This window comes from Molothrus ater, chromosome 25, assembly GCF_012460135.2.
Source record: "Molothrus ater isolate BHLD 08-10-18 breed brown headed cowbird chromosome 25, BPBGC_Mater_1.1, whole genome shotgun sequence".
Taxonomy (NCBI): Eukaryota; Metazoa; Chordata; class Aves; order Passeriformes; family Icteridae; genus Molothrus; species Molothrus ater.
Window position 1 is genome coordinate 1,558,008 of NC_050502.2, and position 25,987 is coordinate 1,583,994.

General features: G+C 52.8%; 1 protein-coding gene across 1 annotated transcript in view; it reads right to left on the reverse strand.

Annotated features, from left to right (window-relative positions):
- Nucleotides 1-25,987, reverse strand: part of LOC118696438 (receptor-type tyrosine-protein phosphatase V-like) — a 56,435-nt gene that overhangs the window by 9,376 nt on the left and 21,072 nt on the right. The window contains exons 12-34 of the mRNA XM_036398597.2: nucleotides 25,511-25,780; nucleotides 25,107-25,379; nucleotides 24,547-24,819; nucleotides 23,895-24,164; nucleotides 22,989-23,261; nucleotides 20,269-20,541; nucleotides 17,131-17,403; nucleotides 15,913-16,182; nucleotides 15,210-15,488; nucleotides 14,345-14,479; nucleotides 14,039-14,243; nucleotides 10,477-10,544; nucleotides 9,987-10,113; nucleotides 9,006-9,053; nucleotides 8,506-8,599; nucleotides 6,172-6,262; nucleotides 5,381-5,457; nucleotides 4,438-4,572; nucleotides 3,835-3,957; nucleotides 2,925-3,085; nucleotides 1,455-1,590; nucleotides 900-979; nucleotides 200-287 (exon numbers count right to left, since the gene is read on the reverse strand). Of these exons, the coding sequence (XP_036254490.2) occupies nucleotides 200-287; nucleotides 900-979; nucleotides 1,455-1,590; nucleotides 2,925-3,085; nucleotides 3,835-3,957; nucleotides 4,438-4,572; nucleotides 5,381-5,457; nucleotides 6,172-6,262; nucleotides 8,506-8,599; nucleotides 9,006-9,053; nucleotides 9,987-10,113; nucleotides 10,477-10,544; nucleotides 14,039-14,243; nucleotides 14,345-14,479; nucleotides 15,210-15,488; nucleotides 15,913-16,182; nucleotides 17,131-17,403; nucleotides 20,269-20,541; nucleotides 22,989-23,261; nucleotides 23,895-24,164; nucleotides 24,547-24,819; nucleotides 25,107-25,379; nucleotides 25,511-25,780 (4,022 nt within the window). The remainder of the gene's footprint in view (nucleotides 1-199; nucleotides 288-899; nucleotides 980-1,454; nucleotides 1,591-2,924; nucleotides 3,086-3,834; nucleotides 3,958-4,437; nucleotides 4,573-5,380; nucleotides 5,458-6,171; nucleotides 6,263-8,505; nucleotides 8,600-9,005; nucleotides 9,054-9,986; nucleotides 10,114-10,476; nucleotides 10,545-14,038; nucleotides 14,244-14,344; nucleotides 14,480-15,209; nucleotides 15,489-15,912; nucleotides 16,183-17,130; nucleotides 17,404-20,268; nucleotides 20,542-22,988; nucleotides 23,262-23,894; nucleotides 24,165-24,546; nucleotides 24,820-25,106; nucleotides 25,380-25,510; nucleotides 25,781-25,987) is intronic.

The window sequence follows — 25,987 nt, forward strand, 5'->3', positions numbered from 1 at the left end:
CAGGATGCAGGAGGGAACTGCAATGCCATGGAGAGGGGACACTGCCAGGACACCCAGGGAACTGGGGCCATATGGGACCCACTCAGGAGGCACTTCCAGGGTGTCCCCCAGCCCCAGCAGGTTCAGTCACTCCCCCCAGGTCCCCTCAGCACACACAGCCATGGCAGCACCCCCTGCACCTGCCCAGGCCAGCTCTCACCTCATACTCCCTCAGGAAGCCCATGTGGGACTTGGCTGCCTTCTGGGCACAGTGCTGGGCAAAGCTCTTCAGAGGGATGGGGCAGGACCTGGGGAGAGAGGCAGGGCACAAGGCTGAGGCTGAGCTCACTGAGCAGCAGCCAGGTGTGCCTGCAGCAGGTGCAGGGCTGTGAGCAGACCCTCCCTCCCCAAATGCCAGGGGTGCCCCAGGCTGCCAGCCCAGCCTGTGACAACCTGCTCTCCCCTAGACAGGGGAGGTCTCAGGGGTGGCACAGCCCAGGGCTCATTCCCAAGAGGCAGCAAGGACAAGGACATCCTGTTCTGCATGAGGGAGGGGACAATCCACCCACAAAGACAAGTGCATGACCTCCAGATGTAGCCCCAAGACAATGAAATAGGTGTCAAAGCCATGCCCAGCTGGACCCTGCTCCATCCTCCTGGCCTCCATTAGGAGCACATCCCAAGGTCACCCAGCTGCCATTTTTACAGATCTCCAGGGCAGGTCTGTGTGCTGGGAAGCCAGAGGCTGAGGGAAATGCCTTCCCCAGGACAGCTCTGCACATCCCCGGTGTTGGGGTACCCAGGAGACTCCACTTTGTTCTGTGCTGCTGGGCTTCCTGTCCTTCTGTCCTGCAGCCAAGGCTCGCTGGGAGGGGCTGTGATCAGGGTGGGCAGAGTGGCAAAGCACAGCAAGGCCTCACCTCTGTGTCCCTGATAAATCCAGGAGAGGCTCCTCCAAGATCTTGTCCAGAATGCAGCTGTGCAGGAAAATGTACTGGGACTGGAAGGCAAAGGCAGAGAGGAACACAGACCATGACACTGCAGAGACAGCAGCAGAGGGGGGCTCTGGTCCCTCTCCTGAGGGCAATGCTGGCACCTTGTCCCAGCCCCAGGCACTGGAGACAGGAGACAGCCTGGGGAGCACCGCACACCAACAACATGGTGTGAGTTAAGAACGGCCTGCAAAGGGCCTGATCCTGCTCCTCAGTGCTCCAGGGTGTTTCTGAGCCTCCTGGGAGGTCTCTGAGACTCTGGATGTTGCTGTTGTGGGTCTAGAAGGGCATGAAGCAGCTGAAGAACCCCCAGCAATTTCCACTCCAGCTGAGCTGCTGCTTTCAGCAGCAGGAGGGCAGTGACAGGCTGAGGAGCAGCCTGGGGGTGCTGGGGCTGCCTGCCCAGCTCATCCAGCTGCCAGCCCTGTGAACTGCAACGGGATGAAGTGAGGGGCCAGGGGAAAGAGGGGACAGAGATCTCACCAGTGTCTGAATCATCAGGTACCGGTTCATCCTCAAGGAGTACACAACACCAAAGATGTCCACCACCTTCTCCTGCCTCATCTGCTGCAGCAGCCGGTCCAGGGCAATGAAGGTGCCCGTGCGGCCCACGCCAGCACTGAGGGCAGGGACACAAAGGGTTAAACGGGGCCTGACACAGCCCTGGCTCCCTCTTGCTGCTGGACACGCTCCCAAAGTGTTCCCTGGGCACCCAGGCACTGTCCCAGCAGGGTTGGGGCTGAGGAGCACCCAGGCTGCCCTGGGCTGGTGCTGACCACCTCCCCCTGCCCTCTGGTGTTTCTGTGGCTGAGATGACCCCCCAGGTATTAGAAAGTCTCTTTTTTTCCCAGCCCTTTGCGACCAAAGAAGTTGAGATTCCTCAGTTCTGCTTTTCAGGGTTTACCTTTTCTTATCTATTCCATTCTTTCTCTGACCTGCTGAGGTCTGTCCAGCAGGTTGGGGTGTGGCACAGTGACTGCCCTTGGGGTGGTGTTGGCTTTTTATACTACAAACTACGTGTACTTTATTTACAATAATTTTCCAATGCCTATCACCTATGTTAGACAATCTGTCTCTACTCTAAACCAATCCAAAAGTGTCACCAGCAGAAGATGGGGAGGAGGAAGAAGGAGGAAGGAGGAGGAAGGAGGAGGAAGGAGGAGGAAGGAGGAGGAAGGAGGAGGAAGGAGGAGGAAGGAGGAGGAAGGAGGAGGAAGGAGGAGGAAGGAGGAGGAAAGGAGGAGGAAAGGAGGAGGAAAGGAGGAGGAAAGAAGGAGGAAGAAGGAGGAAGAAGGAGGAAGAAGGAGGAAAGAAGGAGGAAAGAAGGAGGAAAGAAGGAGGAAAGAAGGAGGAAAGAAGGAGGAAAGAAGGAGGAAAGAAGGAGGAAAGAAGGAGGAAAGAAGGAGGAAAGAAGGAGGAAAGAAGGAGGAAAGAAGGAGGAAAGAAGGAGGAAGAAGGAGGAAGAAGGAGGAAGAAGGAGGAAGAAGGAGGAAAGAAGACAAAGACAATGACGAAGACAGGAGAAGATGAAGGAGAAGACGAAGGAGAAGATGAAGGAGAAGAAGAAACCCCAAAATTCTAGTTTTTCACCCTGTGGCAAATTAACTATCATTCTACTCAAACTCTTGTGGCCTGTAAATCCTCACACAAAGTTGGTAATTGTTTCCATGGGTTAAAATCAAAGGCACAGGTGTCTTTGACTCTGTGCCAAGGTCTCTGACCCCTTTGCCAGTGTCTTGAATCACCCAGGGCAGCCAGAGGAATGTCCTGGGTCCTGACACTGCCCCACACCCTGGAGCTGGGGGCCAGCAGACCTGTACTCCTCAACACTGAGCAGGAGGCTCCAGAGAGCAGCTGTGTCTCCTGAGCTTTCCCTCGCTCACAGTTTGTGCATCCCTCATCCCCCCTGCCCTCTGCCATCATCCCCCACCATCCCGGGGGGCAGAGCCTCACCTGCAGTGCACCAGGGTGGGCCCTGCATCCTTGGTGCTCTGGATGTGCTCCTGGACCAGCTCCCTGAAGGCCATGATGGAGGTGGTGGACTCGGGGATGCCGTGGTCGGGCCATGCTGTGTAGTGCAGGTGGGACACGAAGCGCTCTGCCCCCAGACCCTCCTGCAGGGGAATGCTGATGGGTGTGCAGCCCCCAGGGCAGCCTCACACCCCTGACAGCACCTGGGCACTTGGGGACACCTGGCTCAGCTGCAGGGAACAGCCAGCATCAGGTCTGCACTGCCTGGTGGCCTCTGCTCCTCCATGCTCCCCACAGCCCCTGCAGCAGGGTAATTGTTTCTCCCACTTTCAGACCTTCTCTCAGCATTTAACTGACTGAATATTTTGAAGTGGAATCAATATTTTCTTTTTCCACTCTCCTAAACACTTACTCTATTGCTGTGGTAGACTACTGTAGGCTAGCTAGTAGCTTTTCATTTTCACCATATCTGTTTTACATCCTCAGGCCCTATGTCACTCCTTTCTGTATTAGTCAGTAGGAGGTGCCAAAATATTGGCAAGAAAAGTAATTTTTTCAGGCCAAGACAGAATTAATCACCTCCATTTCTGTGTCTTGCAACCAGGAGGGAGGGAGGGAGCACATCTGCCTTTGGCTGCAGGGAACATGGCCTGGAAACCACAGGGAACATGGCCTGGAAACCACAGGCTATCCTGCTGCAGGGACATGGAAATGAGAGAGCAAGGGTGGAGAGCAGCATGACACATGCTGGACACCCCCGTGTCACCCTCACTGCTCCTCAGGGCTTGGGTCTTCTCTGAGCCCCAGAAATGGCAGGGAAAGGTGAGGAGTAATGTCAGTGCCCACCCCAAACCCCTGACAGGTCCCCAGAGCCCCTGGAGTCTGCACTCACGTGCCACAGCTTGAACTCCCGCACTGTCCACTCCTCAGAGCTGCTCTGCATCAGCAGGTGCACCCTCACCTGCCCATAGGACACAGGGGCAGACTCTGATGGCCAGTAATGATCACACAGCACCTGGAGCAGGACAGGGCCCAGTGAGGGACCAGATCTGGCTCCCAGGGAGCATCTGCAGAGCAGCAGCTGTAGGGGAGCCAGGACAGGTCTTGGGGAGCAGCCAGGGCTGTTTCCCCTTCCCATTGGGAGCTTTGCACAGCTCTCCCTCACAGCCCCTGCATTTGGATCTCAGCCTCCTCCAGAGACCTGTGTGGGTCTCATCATCCCTGGAGGAACAGTCCATGTGAGGTGGCTCACCCAGAGGACATGGCAATGTCAGATTCTGCAGGAATATCTGAGGGTGATGGGCATGGTCCCAGCTGAGCTCCCACCCCCAGCTGCACAGATCAGCCTCTCTTCCCCCAAGCTGTCAGGGAAGCTGTGTGGGCTGTGCTCATCCTGGAGCCAGATCAGAGCAGGGTTTTGTGGAGGACACAGCCCCAGCCCTGGGCTCAGCTCCCACCACCAGGTCAGGCTGGGCTGGGGCTGGCAGGGACCTACCCGCCCATTCTCCATGCACACGGTCAGCATGATGATATTGCAGACATTCTGCTCCCACACCAGCCTCCAGAAATCCTCTATGGTTTTCTTCAGGGGCCCCTGGGTGGCAATGAACTCTTGCTGGGATGTGTAGCCCTGAGCAAGAGGCAGACAAGAGCAAGATGAGTTAGCAGGTTGCCAAGGCAGGTGGGTCCTGCCCTGGGACCAGTCAGTGCTTGGTCTGTTGTTGTGGCAGAAGGAGAAATTCCTGCTGCCCTCAGCCCACGTGGGCACAGTTCCCAGGCAGCTGATCTCAGCAGCAGCTGATTTCACAGGAAGCATGAGCTGCTCAGCCACACTTTCTACATATTTGGAATAAAGTGACCCACACCATTTCCCTCCAAGCAGTTCCTCATTCAGTCCAACCAGAGAAAGACAGATCTGGGTCTGCCTGTGCTTCCCCTTCCCTGCTGAGGGCAGGTGAGCATGCAAGGTCTCAGGGTAGCTTTGCCCTTGGACACACACATGCCCAGATGCACACAATGCCCATGCATGCAGCATGTCCTGCCTGTTACCTGGGAACACCTCACACAGGGGGGCTGAAGGCACAGCTCCAGGGTTGTTCAATTGCAGCTGCACAGACCAGAAGGGAAAAGAGCAGGCAGAGAGACAGGGCAGTAAGCTGGGAGGTGATGGAAGAGGATAGATGAGAAGAAAGCAGAGAGACTTCCCACACTCACAACATTTGCCATCTCACAGGCTCCATCAGTGCCTGCTACTGCAACCACCCCTCTTCACCCTCCCCCCAGCTCCTTGCTGGCCTGTGCCAGCTGTGCCCAGCTGTTCACCAGCACACCTCATGCCCACCAGCCTCACAGAAGGGGACACTGCCCCAGCCCAGGCAGAGTTTCTGTGCCAGAGCCCTGCGGCCACATCTCAGTGGGGAAGGCAAGTGGGCACTCACTGGCATGAAGTTGGCATTGATGTAATCTGAGTGTGGATCCTCCCCCAGCTGGCTCAGCTTGACCCGAGAGTGATCATCTGAAAGAGACCCCACACAGGTGAGACCCCAGGGAGCCTTCATCAGGGTGAGTGGTGGGACTGGGTGAGCCCCAGGGACCCTTCCCCAGGACATGGGGCTGGGTGAGCCCCCAGGAGCCCTTCATGAGGACATGGGGCTGGGTGAGCCCCCAGGAGCCCTTCATGAGGACATGGGGCTGGGTGAACCCCCAGGAGCCCTTCATGAGGACATGGGGCTGGGTGAGCCCCCAAGACATGGGACTGGGTGAGCCCCCAGGAGCCCTTCATGAGGACATGGGGCTGGGTAACCCAGTGGGAGAAGCCTCAGCAGCTCCTGCAGGGAGGCTCTGTGCTCTGCCAGGCACCTTCTCCCCAGAGAGGTGGGCACTGCCTGCCAGCTGGGCTAGCAGGGCACTGGCAAACAGAGCTGGGGTCATGAGGGCCACCAGTGAAGCTCATGGACCACCTCTGGTCTCCTGGTGGGACCCATCCTGGGCTGGGCTCACCCAGCACAGCTGGAGGAGCTGGGCAGGAAGGTGGCTCAGCCCTGCCTCAACCTTTAACCCTTGAGTCTCCAGCAGGAAAATGGAAACTGAGCCCATTTCAAGAGTCCTGCTGCCAGGAAAGGAGCCAGGCACTGGCCCTGGCAGGGGTGCAAGGTGAGCCTGTCCTTGGACACTGCCCTGTGAGCTCCCACCCTGGAGGCTGGGGGAGAAGGGAGGAGACAGCACTTACAGGGTAACACATGGGGATATCTGTTCTTGGAGACATTTGCTGGCAGCTCAGCCTCCACCTTGGACTGCTCCTTCCCAACTTCCTTCAGCTCCTGTAGGACAGGGGGAAAGAGAAGCACAAACATTGCTCTGGAGAGCTCCTGGTCAGCTCAGCTCCCTGCTCATGGCCTGTCTGGAGGGTAAAGAGGATTACCCTCACACAGAGAGCTGCTCCTCTCCCCCCTCACATGGCCAGTGCACTCTGAGCCATGGTGGCTTTTCCCTCTGCCTTTTCCAACAGCATTGTTCATATTTAAAAGAAAAACCCAAGAACAAGTTCTGGGGGAAAAAGCCTTGGAAATCTACCACAAAGCTCAGAGGATTTTCTGCTGAGCAAACAAAAATATCTTGTGCTGCATCTGTTTCTGCCCCTGTCCTCACTCAAGAAGCCAGAAAAGCTTGATCTGGGGAGGGTTTGAAATTGCTGATGGGAGTTTGAAGATGCTGCAGCAGAACAGTCCAGAGGCTGCAGGTGTTGGCAGTGGGAGCCAGGCAAGGCAGCCTGAGGTGAAGCTCACAGCCTGACCCTGAGGTCTGAGAGTGCTCCTCGACCTCCCCTCTGGCTGCAGACTCTTTCCTACCACTGCCAGGGTGGTTCTCACCACCTCCCCTCAGGCCAGGGGCTCTCTGCTCTCTGCTAGTTCATCTCACACCACATGTGCTTTGAGCAGAGCTTGAACAAAGCAGGTTTTGAGCAAAGGAACTGCTTGACACTTGGTCCATCAGATCTTCAGCCTCCAAGGTTGCTCCTCAGGCTGGCTGGATTGCTAGAGATGGGTGACCACCCCTGGAGAGGAGAACTCCATATTGGACAGCCAACAGCATGAGGCACTGAGTGCAGAAACCAAATGTCATCTCTAGGAGGTGTCACTGACATATTTTCTGAAGAAATCCTTCACCAGGATTTCTTCTCTTGGGAACCTGGGAAGCTTCAGCTTGTCCATGTTTTGCTCCTCTGGAATGTGATTTGGAGAATTGTTTACCCAGCATGTGAATTGTTTTTAATTAATGGCCAATCACAGCCAGCTGGGTTGGACTCTCTGAGTCTGTAAGGAGATTTTATTATTCATTCTTTGTGAGCCTTCTGATGTCTCCTTTCTCTTTCTTTAGTATAATTTTAGTATATTGTAGGAGTGTTGGGGGGTAGGATGGTCAGGATGGACAGAGATGAGAGATCTCTGCAGCCAGGGCTTGGAACTTGTGGGTTATTGCAAAGGGCCTGGGTGCAGGGCCCTGCTGGGAGCTGCCAGGCACAGCTGGAGCAGGACTGAGAGAAGAGAGGGGGAGAGAGGTAAAGAGAGAGAAGGCAAGAGTGTGGTAAAGAGGATGAGAGGGTAAAAGAGAGGATAAGAGAGTAAGAGAGCAGGGTTCCCATTACAATACCATAAATCTTCTTCTGTGCTGAATATTCTAATTCTCACTAACCAATCTAGTACAAGATACAAATCCTATAGCATTTCCATACAGCCTATAAGAATCATTACATTCCCACACTGTGTTACATTTTAAACCCTACAAACTCCTCTTTGGGCCCTTCTGCCAAGCTGTAGGGTCTGCTCTGACCCTTGGGCCTGTCTGCAGGCAGAGGGTGTTGTTCCATCAAAAGGGGATCACCTTCAGCTGGCCACACCATTGTTTTCCAGTTGTTCAGTAACTGAGGGATCTCAAACCTTGCTTTCATTTCCATCTCACTTATAGTTTCCATATTCTCAAAATCTTTTGCCAGGCAATCATATTTATAAGGCTTTCCTGTTTCATCTTCCCCAACAGTATATTAATATAATATAATATAATATAATAATAAATTAGCCTTTTGAGAACTTGGGAGTCAGATTCTCATCTCTCACCTCATCCTGGGGACCTGTGGTGGTGTTTGCAGGGGTCCCAGGATGAGGGAAGAGATGAGAATCTTGACTCCATTTTTCAGAAGGCTGATTTATTATTTTATGATATGTATTATATTAAAAGAAAATTATATATTAAAACTATACTGAAAGAATAGAAGAAAGGATTTCATTAGAAGGTTAGCAAGGAATAGAAAAGAATGATAGCAAAAGCTTGTGACTCTCAGAGAGTCCAAGCCAGCTGACTGTGACTGGTCATTAATAAGAAACAACCAACATGGACCAATCAAAGATGCACTTGATGCATTCCACAGCAGCAGATAATTATTGTTTTTCTTTTCCTCTGAGGTTTCTCAGCTTCTCAGGAGAAAAATCTTGGCAAAGGGATTTTTCAGAAAATATCATGGCAACAGGGACCCACAAACAGCACCACAAGGAGGGTCTCATCTCACCTCAAACTCCTGGAAAAAAGCATGGTTAGCATTTGCTGTCTTCATCTCATAGTACTGCTTGAAGTTCTGCAGGGGGACTGGCCGGTGGACGTTTCTGCAGGAAATGAAGTCCAGAGGAAAACTTGCCTTAGTTACTGGGAGGCCTGGCCAGCCTCAGGGGCCACTGGGACAGCCCTGCTGGGACACCTGGAGGCACACAGGGAGGGTTTACAGCCACCTCACTGCCCAGGGAAGGTCCAGCAGTTTAAATACTGGAGGGATTTCAAGGTGATGAGAATATTGTCCTGCTGCAGAAACTCACAGAGGAGGAGGTGTGGACAATGCATTGACTGGGAGTGGAGCTGGGCAGTAAATACTGAACTTGGGAAAGGCTGATTTATGAAAAAACTGAGGGGAGGAGACAGCTGGACATTTCCTGAGTCAAAGCTTGAAAAAGGAAGTAGGTAAAGAACAGTGGGAGCTGCAGTGGGGCCATACAGAGGGCAGACTCCAGCACTCACCTCAGGCTGTAGGTCACCATCTCCTGGGGTGGGCTGCTCTTCTTGGTTCTAGAATCAAAGCACAGGGTTAGGGAATAATGTGCTCTGACTGTGTGATTTAGATGGCTGAATAATTGCTTTATTAAGCTATTCTATATTACACTAATACTATATTAAATTATGTATTAAAAAGATATTATACTAAAGAATATTACCCCCAACACAATTACAAACACAGTCAAAACCTCCTTCTTAATCAGCCTAATCCCAATAGCAATCTACATCCACTCCAGAACAGAAATCCTCACCTCCTTCTGAGAGAAAATTCATTACAAGCTTCAAAATCCCCATCAGCCTAAAAACAGACTTCTACTCCCTTACCTTCTTCCCCATTGCACTGTTCGTATCATGATCTATCCTACAATTTGCAACATGAATTGAAATAAAGAATTGAATAAAGAAATACTAAAGAAAAATCTGTGACTATCTCCAGTCACAACACACATAGATTTAATTAGTCAAGGAATTAAAATAACTTTCACTAATGTCTAATTAACAAATTACTTTGAGTAAATAATCTCCATAACACATTCCACATGTGCAAAACAACAAAAGCAGTAAATAAAGATAAGAATAGTTTTCTCTTCTTCTTTGAGCTTCTCACTATCTTTCCCAGAGAAAAATCCTTAAAAACTTGTGCCAGCTGCTCTCTGTGAAGAGAGCTGTGGCTACACACAGGAGCTGTTACTTGGCCTGCAGTGCAGAGATTGATGCCATGAGGTATTGTGGACCAGTGGCAGGCACACTGTAGGGTTTTGTGACTTAACTGCACATGGGCAGCTCTTCTCTCCCCTCTTCCTTTGGCTTCTGAGTTTCCCAGGCACAATTCCACTAGCCCACATGCTAGTTTGTCTACGTGTCTTTTTACACCCTCTCCCTGCTCTCCTCCAGGCTTGGCACTGAAGGTTGGGTATCAAGAGGTAAGATATGGCTCATGCTCACCTCCTTGCTTTGAGCTGTTTCCAGTAAACCAAAGCAAAAACAGCTGCAAGTGTCAGAAGAAACCCCACAATGATTCCAGCAATTATTGGCATTGAGAGTGGAGCTGTGTCTGCACTGGATCCAGCAGCTGGAATTGAAAGGAGAGAGTATAGAGAGAAGAATCAGTAAAAATGTTTTTTATGATGAGGGTTGTGAGGCCCTGGGACAGATTTCCAGAGCAGCTGTGGCTGCCCTATCCTTGGAAGTGTCCATGGCCAGGAGGGACAGGGCTTGGAGCACCCTGGGATAGTGGAAGCTGTCCCTGCCCATGGCAGGGAGTGGAACCATATCAGCTTTAAGTCCCTTCCAACCCAAACAATTTTATAATTCTATGATATATGGCTGCATTTATTCTATTTATTATATTTACTATAACCTATGAGCTCCCTCTGGCTGTTCATTACCTCTAAACTACACAGCCAGGTAGGGAAGATGCTACTCTCCAGCTTACCTGAGAACATGGTGAATGTCACAGCAGGGGCTACTGGGTCATATTTGGTGAAGGCAGCAATGCTGAACCTGAAGGCAAAGCAGAGTCCTGAGTCAGGACAGCCTGAGCTGAGCACAGCACCCAGAACCCAGCACCCAGGGGGACAGAGCTGCTGCCTGGATAAAGCTGGTTTTCTGTCATGGATTTAGGGGATGTGTGGAAATGGTCTTCCCTCCCTTTTCTGCCTCTTGGACCAGTTTTTTCCACTTGGAAAAGCATGAGAAATGGTTCAGAAAGCACAAATGGGAAGCAGCTCTCCTCCAAAGGGTTATCAGCAGAGAAAGGTGGAGTCTGGTTGTAGGAGCATCAGGGGTAGGAGTGGGGATGGATGGAGAGGAGAGATCTCTGCAGCCAGGGCTTGGAACTTGTGGGTTATTGCAAAGGGCCTGGGTGCAGGGACCTGCTGGGAGCTGCCAGCCACAGCTGGAGCAGGACTGAGAGAAGAGAGGGGGAGAGAGGATGAGAGGGTAAGAGAGTAAAAGGGTAAGAGAGTAGAAGGGTAAGAGAGCAAAAGTGTAAGAGAGTAAAAGGGGTAAGAGAGCAAGGTTCCTGTTACAATACCATAAATCTTCTTCTGTGCTGAATATTCTAATTCTCACTGACCAATCTAGTCCAAGATACAAATCCTACAGCATTTCCATACAGCCTATAAGAATCATTACATTACCATACTGTGTTACATTTTAAACCCTAAAAACTCCTCTTTGGGCCCCTTCTGCCAAGCTGTAGGGTCTGCTCTGACCCTTGGGCCTGTCTGCAAGCAGAGGGTGTTGTTCCATCAAAAGGGGATCACCTTCAGCTGGCCACACCATTGTTTTCCAGTTGTTCAGTAACTGAGGGATCTCAAACCTTGCTTTCCTTTCAATCTCGCTTATAGTTTCCATATTCTCAAAATCTTTTGCCAGGCAATCATATTTATAAGGCTTTCCTGTTTCATCTTTCCCAACATCTGGTCTCTTACAGGACACAAAAAATTAAAACCACATAGTTCATGTCGGCTGGTTAGCAAGGTTGACAGGAGAGAGCTGAGCCCTGTTTGACATTTCAGCTGGAAGGGCCAGACCTGCCCAGACTCCTCCTTGCACACACGCACACAAGTGGCTGGTGCATCCTATTCCCCGTGCAGATGTGCCCCTCATCCCCTCCTGGCAGCAGGCACACCAATGCCCACAGCTCTCTGCTTTTCCTCCTGAGCAGGTGACCTGGAAGGGCCCCTTCTTGTGCCCTGAATGCAAGCCAAAGCTTTCAAAGGCAGCACTGGATATTAGCAGCCAAGGGTTTGCTGCCTGTGTGTGGGTCCCCACACCTGGCTGCCAGGGCACAGACCTCCTCTGAAAATGAGCCTGAAAATGCCAAGGCATGAAAGATGAGGGCTTGTGGATAAATAACTCACTGAAAGACAGGAAACTAGAACAGAAATTCTGAGTGGGAATGAGCTGTCAGCTTTTCACCACCCTAATAATCATTAATTCAGCAGCACAGTCTACTGTGGATATTTAGGTTGGATATTTAGGCTGAGTGTTCCATGTACTGAGGATATTTAGGCTGGATATTTAAGATATTTAGGTCAGATATTTAGGATATTTAGGTCAGTGCTGTTTGTACTGAGAACATTTATGTTTTTAGGGCAGCCAAACTGAAAGAAAGCAGTGGTGTAAAAGTAAGAAAGCTGTGGTGTCCAAGTACCTTCTAGTCCTGAATAACTGGACAGTTCAGTACGTGTTGGTGACTCATGGGATGGAATCATGGCAGGTGGACTAATGACAGGGCCAGGTGGCCCTAAAAAGCTGCTCCCCCCAGGGAGGTCCCTGCTGGAGTGAGAAGTTCAGGTAGGTGGGGCAGGTGCAGAGCCTGTGCCTGGCTCAGCTGGAGCCCCCTCGAGGCTCCTGACACCCCTCAGTCTGGGATCTCTGCTGATCCCATCCCAGCTGATCCCTGTCTACCCCTGCAGAGCCACGGCTGAGGGCTGAACCAGCAAGTCCTGCCCTGAGGGTGAGGCATGAGCAATACAGAACAGACAGATTGGATGGGGATCAGTCTCCAGGCTTCTGGAACCTTCTGAGATCCCCTGACAGCCCAGGGACCTGGGATGGACACATGATGGGAGTGCACTGGCAGCCACTCTCCTGCCAGGCAGGATCACACAGCCCACAGAACTGCTCTCTGCTCTCCAGGACCCCACTCTGGCTGGAATTTCCCAGGCAATGGCTCTCTGGAAACTTCCCCTTAGGAAAAACAGCCATTTCCCACCCCCTGGGTGTTATCACCAATCTGGGCCAGTGCTGCCCTAACCAGCAGCTTAAGAGCCCTTGTTTGGCACAGGTGTACAATATAATACATAATAAATATTATATTAAATAAATATATTATTAAATTTATTATAAAATAAATGTATTATTAAATATTCTATTAAATAAATATTCTATTAAATAAATATAAAACAACTCAGAATCATGTAAAGTTTTCCATGGGGGGGGGGGAGAGGAAGGAAGGAAGGAAGGAAGGAAGGAAGGAAGGAAGGAAGGAAGGAAGGAAGGAAGGAAGGAAGGAAGGAAGGAAGGAAGGAAGGAAGGAAGGAAGGAAGGAAGGAAGGAAGGAAGGAAGGAAGGAAGGGCCAGCAGGTCCAACACCCACTCACCACACAACCTACAGGCAGATTTAATTCTCCCTTTATTCCCAGTGGAAAGGGAAGCTCTCTCATGCACACACTCTCCCACAGACTTTCATTCCCTTTTCCTAATGCTCTCAATGGTTTTATCAGCCATCCTTGCTGCCAGTTTCTTTAAAGTGAAATGGGATAACCTTCCAGACTGGGGGATCACAGAAATGCCTGTGGATGTGGTCCCCATTTGATGAAACTGTGAGCTGCTAAATTAACACAACTGACTAAAGATACCTTTCTTTGTTAGCAGTGGAAAACCTGGTTTTCCATCAGCAGTTCTAAAGGGACCCTACAAGAAAATATGTACCTCCATGTTCCTGTCTTATTTAATTTCGAATAAATAAATACTTCTTATTTACTGTCAAATAAGACTCTGAACTTGTAACTGTTGGATTCATGTGTGTGTCTCACGGGGAACTCGGAGCTCAGCCTGAGTGTTTGCTAACCCCAGCCTCTGGACCTCCCACTGAGTAGGCACCACTGGAACTGTCTCCAAATCAGTTTCATTTTTGCACTGTCTGCACATGGTTCTGAGTCACAAACGAAGGTCCTACAAATTACAGCATCTGTTTTAGTTCCTGTCTGGGGGCTGGACATCTGCTCAGCTCCTGAGACAACACACACAGCCCTTGGCAGCCTCAGCTTTCCCTGTCCCTGCCAACTACACTGCCTAATATTCCCTGCATGCCAGCCCTGTCTTCCTCAAATGGTGCTGGGTGGAAAACCCTTGGAGATTTGGGGGTGTGAGGCTGAGGTGACATCCAGGGAGGGAGCTGGATTGTCAGTGGCATGGCAGGGACACGTGTAGTCCTTTTTCTCCTGCAGCCCCTTCCCCTCAGGAGGGATGCTGACATCTCTCACCTGTACTGCTCGTTGGCTTTCAGCTTCCCATTGCAGGTGGCCCTGGACTGGCCACACTCCTCTGTCCCCACGGGCACCCTCCAGGTGTTGGGGGAGCTCCTCTGATGGAAGGGGTTGGGAAGGAGCACTGCCAGGTAGGAGTCCTCTGTCCCGTAGTAGTGATCGTACCACGTGCTGGACATGATCTCCTGGGTGGGCCTCAGCACTGCAGGGGAATGTGCAAGGTGACAGTGACCAAAGGGACATCCAGGGCTCCTGCTGCCCTCCAGGGAGCCAGCACAGCCTGGGACCTGCAGGGACACTTACGTGACTCGTTGGTGGTGGCAATGACCCCGTAGTACTCGATCTGGCCGTTCTCCTCGCTGAACAGCTCGGGGGAGATGATGACTGTGGAACTGGCCTCCACTGGGAACACCTCTGCACGCAGGGGAGGGGGCAGGGCTGCAAGAACAACCAGCAGGCACAGAGTGTCAGTGTGTCCCTGCTCCCCCTGCTCAGCCTGGGATGGTCCCAGCAGCACAGACAGAGCCCCGACCCTCTGCAGGGCAGTGCAGCCCCATGGGGCTCCCAGGCACCCCAAAGAGCCCCCAGCTCTGACCAGCAACACCAGGTGCTTCCTCCTGGGGTCTCCTGGGGTGTTTCCCTGTGGGAAGACGTCACAGACATCTTTTACGAAAAATTCTTTCCTTAAGATTTTTCCCTCCTGAGAAGCTGAGAGGCCTCAGGAACAAAATGCAACCAATGGTTATCTGCTGCTGTGGAATGCAACAGGTGCATCTGGGATTGGGCTCATGTGGTTGTTTCTAATTGATGGCCAATCACAGTCAGCTGGCTCAGACTCTCTGTCCAAGCCACAAGCCTTTGTTATCATTCTTTCTTTTTCTATTCTTAGGAAGGGATGGGGATCAGCCCTGGTTTGTCACGTACACATTGCAGGGTGCCAAGGGGTCTGCCAAGACAAGGAAGGGAGAATGAAATCTGCCTGTACATTCTATTCTTCTTTCTATTCATCCTTCTGATGAAATCCTTTCTTCTATTCTTTTAGTACAGTTTTAATATAATATATATCATAAAATAATAAATCAAGCCTTCTGAAACATGGAGTCAGATCCTCGTCTCTTCCCTCTTCCTCAGACCCCTGTGAACACGGTCACAGAAAGAAGGGACTCACGCTCCACTGCTGTGCTGCAGAGCAGAGTCACAGCCTGGCTCCTCAGGGTGTTCATGCCCACGGTGCTCACAAGGATTTGGTAGGAGGAGTTTGGCTCCAGCCCCTCCAGACTGGCCTCGCTTGAAGGGATGCTCATGGTAAGCCTGGAGGTGGGGGGTCCTTCAGAAAGTCTCTCTGTCACCACCTCATAAGCCTCCACATCTCCAGGAGAGCTTGTCCAGTTCAAGTAAAGGCTCCTTGACTCTGGTAGGCACTGCACATCCTTCACTGGATCTGGCTCTGCAAAGGAGACAGGGCAGGCTCTGAACTCACTGGATCAGAGAAATCCCAACCTCTGCCCCTGTCAGCAGCTGCTCCCCAGGCCAGTGAGATGAGCAGAGCTGGACACCTGCAGCCTGGGAGCCTGCTGTGCCATGGGCCACAGGACAGTGGGAATGAGCTCCCATCTGACAGGAGACATCGACAGTGGAGATCTGCAGAGCCTGCTCTGCTGCACAGGGAGCCAGGAGATCTCTGTGGTGGGGCTAGCCTAGGGAGCCAATGGCTACCAGAGGGTCACCTTGCTGGCTTTCTCCATCTCCCACCACAAGACCAAGACCTCCCATGCCTCTGTTGACACTCCAGACTTGAGGCCCCCCAGGTGTTTCTCCCTCTCCCATCCTGCCCCCTCCCTCCCTCCCTCCCCATGGCAGCGTGTACCCACCCACGGGCACTGCCAAGGGCTTGGTGCTGCTCCAGTAGGGCCCAGCCACGCAGCTCAAGGACACAGAGTAGTTCCTGCCTGGGATCAGCCCCTGGAGGAGGTGCTGGACTTGTCCTCTGGCCAGGGAGTGCCTCCAGGGCAGGGAGCTGTTCCGGGGGTCCCGCAGCCACAGCTGGCAGTCGTCCTGCTGGCCAGGGACACTGCCCCAGGAGATCAGCATGCTGCTGTTCCCTTCAGCCACCACCGAGAGATTCTGGGGAACTGAGGGGGCTGCAACAAAAACCACACCAGGAGCAGTTACTGGTATGCATGTGGTCTCTTCTGTTCTACAGAGACACAAGGAGGACATGGGTGACACAAGGAGACTCCACATGTTCAGTGATAACATTGCCAGAAATGACCTTTAAATGGCAGCTGAAGGACACACAGAGTGAGGAGTGTGAGGAGATGGATTCTTTCTGCTAATTAGCAAGTTTCATTAGAAACCTGCCCGAAGGGCTCTGCACATGACTCCCTGCACCCTGCCAGGGGATGGCTGAGCGTGGGAGCAGGGACTGCTGGATTCCCCAAGCAAACTATGGGGACTGTGGGGACGAGCACATGAAAAGGCTTATTGTGCTTATCTGCATTTCCACATTCCATAAAAAGAAAAAAAAAAGCCCATCCTCCTCTTATACCCCATGCCAGCAATTCTCTGAGTGCCTGGAAAAATGCAGCAGGAATGGTGGGGTGTCCCCCCCAGCTGTGAGGCCTCATGGCCCCCCAGGCCGTGGGTGTCATCTACCAGAGCAGCACTGCTGGGCTCTTGTTCAGTCACCCGTGCCTGGAGGAGCCAGTGGGGCCATGGGCTTCTCCTGGAACAGCATTGGTGGCTGCCAGGCCCTGCCACAGGCAGCAGGACTGCCCTGCCCCACTCTCCCATGGTCCCACAGCTACACTGGTACCTCCCACCCCATCTCACCCCATCCCTGGAAATATCCAAGGTCAGCTTAGACAGGGCTCTGAGCAGCCTGATCTAGCTGAAGATGTCCCTGCCACTAGCAGGAGGGTTGCACTAGATGGTCTCCAAAACGTCCCCTCCATTTCCAACCCAAACCATTCTCTGACCCTGCAGCTCCCTGGCTGAGTCTCTGTCCTTCCCACCACAGGTGCTGAGCCCACCCAGATGGGAAGGCTGAGCCTTGTGCAGGATGCAGAATCTCCAGCTCTGACACTTACTTGTCCAGTCACTGATGTTCCCTGCCGAGGCTGCATAGGGCCCAGCCATGGACACCACTTCCAGCAGGTATTTATGTCCTGGAGCCAGGCCAGAAAAGGTGAATTTGCTGGTGCCTTTCCCAACAGTGACATTGGCTGCCACAGTGCCTGAGCCTGAGTGGTACAGGAGGAGCCTGTAACTGTCCTGTCCCTGGGGCTCAGCTCTCCAGGATGCACTCAGCCTGTTGGGATAGCCCTGGTTGGTCATGTACACATTGCGGGGTGCCAAGGGGTCTGCCAAGACAGGATGGGACACACATCAGTCAGCAAAGGGACCCAGGACACTGCCTGGGGCTCCTGGTAGTGCCATCAGAAGGGATGCACCACACTTACTTCTCTAAGAAAATAACTATGTATTTTACAGTTTAGATAAATTACTTTTCACAAGATTTAGGATGCACCACACCTACTTCTCTAAGAAAATAACTATGTATTTTACAGTTTAGATAAATTACTTTTAACAAGATTTAGGATGCACCACACTTACTTCTCTAAGAAAATTACCTATGTATTTTATAGTTTAGATAAATAACTTTTAACAAGATTTTGGATAATTTACGTTAAACAGCACTTAAACTTAGAATGAATAAACTTTAATAACAAAGAATAATAAACTTAATTTTAATAGAATAATAAAGTGATAAAATGTAACTCAAGAGTACTGAAATATAGTGAAACTTTACTTAATGTTATTAACATTCAACTTACTGAATGGTTATTTTTTATCAACTTATTGAAAGGTTATTATTTATAAATGTTTAACTTACTTTTATATTATTAACACAAAAGGTTTTAAAATCTAGATAAATTAAATTTAAAATATATATATATTAGATCTTTATATTAAACAGCACTTAAACTTAGAATGAATAAACTTTAATAACAGAAAAATAAACCTAATTTTAATAGAACAGTAGAGTGATAAAATGTAACTCAAGAGAACTTAAATATAGTGAAACAATCTTATTAATATTCAACTTATTAAAGGTTATTATTTATAAACGTTTTAACTTATTTTTATATTAGTAACACAAAACATATTAAAATCTAGATAAATTAAATAATATATATATATATTAGAAGATCTTTTAGATGAACAGCACCCTTATCCTCCACTGTGTGGCTCCACCCACCAGCCCAGAGGCAGCTGAAAGCTTCTGCAAAGTTCTCTGTGCTTGTGTGAGCAGGGACAGCCCTGTCCCCTGGGGAGGGGTGAGGAGGGAACACAAAGCCAGCCTGGGGACAAGGGAAGGTGAACTCCCCACTGCTGCTCCTCCTGCCTGGCTCTGCCCTGAACCATGGCTCTGGAGCTCCAGCTGCCCTCACCCAGGCTGGTGGAGCTATCACAGAACCACAGAACCACAGAATCACAGAATAATGAGGTTGGAAGAGACCTCTAAGATCATCGAGTCCAACCTATGCCCTAACACCTCAACCAGGCTATAGCACCAAGTGCCATGTCCAGTCTTTTTTAAACACATCCAGAGATGGTGATTCTACCACCTCCCTGGGAAGCGCATTCCAGTCCTTTATTATTCTTTTGGTGAAAATTTTTTCCTAATATCCAACCAGTACCTTCCCTGACGTAGCTTCAGACTGTGTCCTCTGGTTCTGTCAGTGCTGCCTGGAGGAAGAGACCGACCCCACCTGACTACAACTCCCTTAGAGAGTGATAAGGTCACCTCTGAGCCTCCTCTTCTCCAGGCTGAGCACCCCCAGCTCCCTCAGGGGTTCCTCACAGGGTTTGTGTTCCCAGCCCCTCTCCAGCCTTGTTGTGCTCCTCTGGATGCACTCAAGCATCTCAACATCCTTCCCAAACTGAGGGGCCAGCACTGGACACAACACTCCAGGTGTGCCCTCACCAGTGCCCAGCACAGGGGCAGAATGACCTCCCTGCTCCTGCTGGCCACACCATTCCTGATCCAGGCCAGGAGCCATTGGCCTTCTTGGCCACCAGGGCACTCTGCTGGCTCATGTCCAGCTGGCTGTCACCAGCACCCCCAGGCCCCTTTCTGCCTGGGCACTGTCCAGCCACACCATCCCCAGCCTGGAACGTTGTAGGGGATTTTTGTGGCCAAATTGTAGAACTTGGCACTTGGACTTATTAAACTTCATGCTGTTGGACTCTGCCCATCCATCCAACTGATCTAAGTCTCTCTGCAGAACCCTCCTTCCTTCCTTCCAATAGATCAACACAAGGTCCCAGCTTAGTGTGGTCTGCAAATTTACTAATGAAGGACTCGATGCCCTCGTCCATGTCATCTGTAAAAATATTAAATAGAACTGGTCCCAGTACAGAGCCCTGAGGGACACCACTGGTGACTGGCCCCAGCTGGATGCAGCACCATTCACCATCACTCTCTGGGCCAGCCATGCAGAGATGATGAGAGTGGGCAGAGCCCTGCTCACTGCCATTGCCTGGGCTCTGCTGTGAAGGTCAGCAGGGCCCTGTTCTTGGCTGTTCTCAGCTTTCCTGACTGCCCAGCAAAGCACACATCTGTTGGAACCCTGGATGCTGAGAATTTTAGACTTTCTGTGCTGAAAGGCACAGACACACAAGAGAACACTGCATTTGACCTGAGGCTGTGGAGAAGCTTCCAAAACTGATAGCACTGGGATTATGGGTGTGTAGTTGGTTAGAAGTGTGTAATATCACAGGGTGGAAAACTTAGAGTTTGGGGTTTTAGAATATAGAAATAAATATGAAGCAAGATGGAGGTTTTAGGGTCGAGACAGATTGTTCTTTACCTTCTTCTTCCTTCTCCATGGGTTTGGGTGGCATTTTGTGATTGGACAGAAAAGTCCCGTGCGGACTTTGAGGGATCAGTTATTGGGTTAAAAGGGAAAATAATTTAGGTGTCAGTTCTTAATTGGATAGTTTAGCCTAAACGACCTTATAACAAGAGATAGTTAGCCATTTTGTGCCTTGCTAATAAAAGTCTGCAGAACTCAGTTTTGAGGCTGTAACACTGATAAGAAAACAATAAACACCTGAGCCTGAACATGAACTATCATCCAAGTGCCTTCAATCCTGACCTCAAGAGAGGCAGAAAAAACAAGCAGACAACCCACACACATCCCCTCAGAAAAGGTACTCACAAGTCCAGTTGCTGACGTTCCCTGCAGGTGCCCTGAAGGCTCCAGCCACAGATGCCACCTCCAGCAGGTATTTGCTCCCTGGGGCCAGCCCCGTGAAGGTGAAGTTGTGGGTGTCCCTGCCAAGCGAGGCTGTGGCTGCCACAGTGCCCAGGGCTGCCCGGTACAGGGTCAGGCTGTATCCATCCCTGCCCCCAGCTGGGGCCCCCCAGGCCACGCTCAGCCTGTCGGGGTGCCCCGGGCTCAGCAGGCGCACGGCGGCCGGGGGCAGCGGGGCTGGGGAGGAAACACAGGTCACTGCCACAGCCACTGCTGGGCTCAGAACAAGGACAGGCTCCAGCTCTGTGCTGCAGGAGCTGGGGCAGCGGGGCTGGGGAGGAAACACAGGGCACTGCCACAGCCACTGCTGGGCTCAGAACAAGGACAGGCTCCAGCTCTGTGCTGCAGGAGCTGGGGCAGCGGGGCTGGGGAGGAAACACAGGGCACTGCCACAGCCACAGCTGGGCTCAGAACAAGGACAGGCTCCATGTCTGTGCTGCAGGAGCTGGGGCAGCAACAGGCCCAGGCCTGGGGAGGAAACACAGGGCACTGCCACAGCCAGTGCTGGGCTCAGCCAGCACAAGGACATGCTCCATATCTGTGCCATAAAGTCCCCCCTGCCCCAGAGCAGGCTTTGCCCTGAGCAAGGCAGTCCTACCCACACAGCTCGGTCCCTCCTGGAGACAGAGTGCCCGCATACCCAGGCCGCTCGTAGCCGCTGCTACCTTAAGCAAGCTTAGTGGATTTCAGCTCTTTAGTGATTATCAGCTCTCTCGGGATTTCCAGCTCTTGCTTGCTAAGGCACCAGTGGGCTCGGGGGAGAAGCAGATGAGAGAGAGGAGAAGGAGAGGTCCTGGTGGTTCCACAGCAATGGTTTTACTGAGGGGTCTGTGAAGGGTTCCAGCGATGGCTCTTCTTCTGCTGAATGGGCTAAAACAGCCCCTTTTTATAGGGTATAGGGGATCCAAACTTGTCCAATAGTAGGGGTTAGGGGACAGTGACCTATGGGGTTACAGAGATAAGCTAGGGTCCGAGAGGCAGAAGACAGGAGCTTATTTTGCTATCTCATCATGACTCAGCAATTGCTGCTGTTAAGTCTCAGCCCTCCACGGGGTCTTAGACAATTCTATGGGGTCTGCTACAGTGCCAGGCCTGTGCTGCAGGAGCTGGGGAGCCAGCACACCTCGTGCTAGGGACAGGACACCCAGCAGCAGCACACAGAGACCTGATGGTCATAGTGCAGCAGGACAGGTGCTCCCCGAGGGAGGATCCCCTCTGACAAACACCTCCTCATCCTCACTTCTCTCTTTTCTACTCTCATCTCATCTCACCTTTAATGATGATCACCCTTACTGGTCCCTCTCATGCCAAGCCCTCCTCATCCAAGTCATGCTCATTCCCACAGCCCAGTGGGAACACCTGCACCCTGCCATGAGCACAGGGGTGTTCCCACACCCAGCTGCTGTGCAGGTACAGCACTGGCACAGCCTCTGTTCTCTGACCAGCCCTAGAACCTTTCTGGCTGGGGAGAAGTGCTGGATTAGTGGTTTCTTGTACTACACTGATTCATTTCACGAACCTTTATGGTAAGCTGGTTTCTACCTGTGGGAAAGGATTCAGTGAGCCTCCTGTACACAGGTACAGCACAGGTGCCCTGTACACATCTGTGCTTCTGTACACAGGGAGATGTCCCAGCACAGGCAGGGAATGCCCCAGCACAGGCACATCTGGGCAGCCCTGTTTTGTGGCAGGCCCAGAGCCTGCAATGCCCCCGTGGTGTTCAGCAGCCCAAGATAGGAAATGCCCAGTGATGATGACTGGACCTTAGAAGCCCCTTTTTCTGCCTTCAGACCCTTGCTTATCTCTCTGTAAGACTATAGGTCACTTTCCTTTGACCCTTACTATTGGACAATTTCTAAAACCCCTGCACCCTATAAAAACCCCTACTTTTGCCCAGTTTGGCAGAAGAGCTGTCCCTGAGAACCTTCACAGAAGATTCAATAAAGACACTCCTGTGGAACCTCACACAGCCTTCTCCTCTCTCTCCCTGTGTCTGCCTAAGGCACCCAGCAAGCAAAGAGCTGAAATCACAAATGAGCTGATAATCACTAGAGCTGATATCACCTAAGCTTGCTAAGGTGGCCTGTGGCTGGGAGCTGTTTGGGAGCTGGGACAGGCTGTGCTGGACAGGGCTGAGCTCTCCAGACCCCATTGGGAACTGGGACAGGCTGTGCTGGACAGGGCTGGGCTCTCCAGACCCCACTGGGAACTGGGACAGGCTGTGCTGGACAGGGCTGGGCTCTCCAGACCCCATTGGGAACTGGGACAGGCTGTGCTGGACGGGGCTGGGCTCTCCAGACCCCATTGGGAACTGGCACAGGCTGTGCTGGACAGGGCTGGGCTCTCCAGACCCCATTGCAGCCCCCAGGGATACCCCAAAACACAGCAGAGGCTGCATATGAGGTTTCATCAGCGTGGCCTTGTGCAAGCCTACAGCTGAACCTGCCAGTGTCATGCAGCCAGCAGTGTGCCCCTGCACTGACTGCTGAGTTCACACCTGTGCAGAGGTGTGTGCACATCTCCAAAGCCACCAGGTCCCCCATGAACCTCCCAACTCTCCCCAGGAGAGCCCAGTGTGTAACATTTCCCACCCCTCTGCAGAGGACACTGCTCCCGGTACTTACATGTCCAGGCACTGATTTTGGGTGCTGCTGCCTGGTACTGTCCAGCTGTGGCAGTGACTTCCAGTGAGTACTCATGTCCTGGGGCCAGCCCCGTGAAGGTGAAGTTGTGGGTGTCCCTGCCAAGCGAGGCTGTGGCTGCCACAGTGCCCAGGGCTGCCCGGTACAGGGTCAGGCTGTATCCATCCCTGCCCCCAGCTGGGGCCCCCCAGGCCACGCTCAGCCTGTCGGGGTGCCCCGGGCTCAGCAGGCGCACGGCGGCCGGGGGCAGCGGGGCTGGGGAGGAAACACGGGTCACTGCCACAGCCACTGCTGGGCTCAGAACAAGGACAGGCTCCAGCTCTGTGCTGCAGGAGCTGGGGCAGCGGGGCTGGGGAGGAAACACAGGTCACTGCCACAGCCACAGCTGGGCTCAGAACAAGGACAGGCTCCAGCTCTGTGCTGCAGGAGCTGGGGCAGCAGGGCTGGGGAGGAAACACAGGTCACTGCCACAGCCACAGATGGGCTCAGAACAAGGAGATGCTCCACATCTGTGCTGCAGGAGCTGGGGCAGCAGGGCTGGGGAGGAAACACAGGGCACTGCCACAGCCACAGCTGGGCTCAGCACAAGGAGATGCTCCACATCTGTGCTGCAGGAGCTGGGGCAGCAGCAGGGTGCCACAGGCTGGCCGTGGCTCTGTGGCAGCTGTTTCCTGCCTGGCTGCTGGCTGAGACTGTGGGTGGCTACCAGGGACAGGGTGTGGCACAGGGTCAGGCACAGACTCCTCGTGCTGCATCCAGCAGAGAACAAGCACTGGGTATGTGCATGGGTGGCAGAGGTAAGCAGGACAGCTGCACCAGTATGGCCCCTGACTGAACTGGGAAGGGGAGATCTGGTGAAGAACACAGCAAGGAGAGCATCACACTCACATGTGCAGTGGGTGAGGTTGGGGGTGCTGGCATGGAAGGGCCCAGCTGTGGCCCTCACTGCCACGCTGTAGCGGGTGCCAGGGCTGAGGCTCCTCAGGATGTGGCTCCTGGCATGGCCACCCAGCAGTGTGTGCCCCACAGGAGTGCCAGACGCTGTGTCATGGGCATCCACCATGAAGCCTTCTGCCCCTCGGCCCAGCACTGCCCAGGTCACCACCAGTGCTGAGCCTGAGGGGCTGCTCAGGGTGAGGTTCACAGGAGCCAAGGGATCTGCAAAGCAACAGGGAGCCAGTTATCCCTGCTGCTCAGTGCTGAGAGCTGGCTGCTGTGCCCAGGGCTCCTCCAGGCAGGCTGGACCAGAGATCCTCTGGAGAGAAGCCTGGGCACAAAGGGCCAGGCAGGGCACACGGCTTTGAGAGTATCATCCCTGGGGTGTGCTGCTGGATGTGGCAGGGGAGATAACCAGAGCCTCTGGGGTGGATGGGGGGACGGGCTCTGTGCCCAGGATGGAGTGAGGGCAGTGAACAGAAGGGTGGGACCATCACACAGAACCTGTGGCCATGGCTTGGGATGGGGAAGGTGACAGTGGGTGCTCTGGAAGGCTCAGGTGGAGGCTCACAGTGGGGTGCCCAACCCAGGCAGTCAGACTCACATGTCCATTGGGTGACATTGATGGAAGAGGCTTCTAACGAGCCTTTCACAGCAGTGACCTGCACAGCAAACTTGCTGCCTGCTTCCAGCTGAGTCCAGGTGGTGTTCAGGGCATCTGGACTCAAGGTCTGGACCTGAGTCCTGCTCTGGGTGCTGAGGCTGTACAGAGTAACATGGTAGTGGTCCCTCCTGCCAGGGGGCTTGTTCCAGGATGTGTAAAGCTCTGAGGAGCTGCCTGGGTTGGTAAGGCTCAGGTTTGTAGGTGCAGCAGGAACTGTGAGGAAAAACAAGGCACACAAGTCAGAGAGGAAAAAATACACTTCTGAACATGCAGCTATCTTTGTACACAGAGACTGTGAGAGGCAGGAAGTGACCACAGGCCAGCTTCATCAGAAACCAGGCCAGGGTGCCTTCCTTCTCCTTCTCCTTCTCCTTCTCCTTCTCCTTCTCCTTCTCCTTCTCCTTCTCCTTCTCCTTCTCCTTCTCCTTCTCCTTCTCCTCCCCCTCCCTCTCCCCAGGCACCAACACTGATGCCACCACCCATGGGTGTCAGCTGCTGACCTGTGCAGCCAGTGATGTTCTCGGGGAGGGAGCGGTAGGGCCCAGCCACTGCCCAGATCCTCACAAGGTAGCATGTCCCTGCTTCCAGCTGTGCCACAGTGACATTGGTGCTGTCCTTCCCTGCTTCCAGGTTCCTTGGGCGTGCAGAAGAGCCCTCCTGGAGCACGCTGAGCAGGTATCCATCCCTGTGGCCAGGAGCAGCCTCCCAGTGCACAGCCAGAGCCCGGGCTGTGCTGACAGGGCTGGCAGACAGGGAACGAGGAGGCAGGGGGACTGTGGGAGAGAAACAGTGTCACTGGGGCAGACCTGGGCTGGGCAGAACTGATCTAGTGTGGGAATGGAGCTGGGAGCTGGAGGACTGTGGGCATCCACACAGCGGATGGGAGCAGGGAGCTGTGCTGTACCAGTGTAGCCGATGGCAGTCTGAGAGGAGATGCGATGAGGCCCGGCCTGGGAAATGATCTCCACGCGGTACCGGGAGCCTGGCACCAGCCCCTGCAGGTCCAGCTGGGTCACTCCACGGGGCACAGACACATTCCTGATGATGGACAGGGACTCAGCCACTGAGAGCTGCACCAAGTGATCTCTGCCACCTCCGGACTCCACCCAGCTCACGTGCAGCTCCTGGGGTTCCCGGCCAGGCTGCACACTCACGTTAGCCAGGGACAGGGGATCTGGAGGGAAGCAGAGCATGGACACCCATGAGGTGGTGGAGAAGCCAGAGCAGGCACAGCCTGCACCTCTGCACAGGGCTGAAAGAGAAGTGGGGGCACCGGGCCACCACATCTCCTGTTCTCCTGGGGGACATGCAAGCTGCCTGTGCATGTCCCCAGGGTGCTGCTGGCAGGCAGGTGCTGAGAGCACCCAGCTCCCAGTGGGCT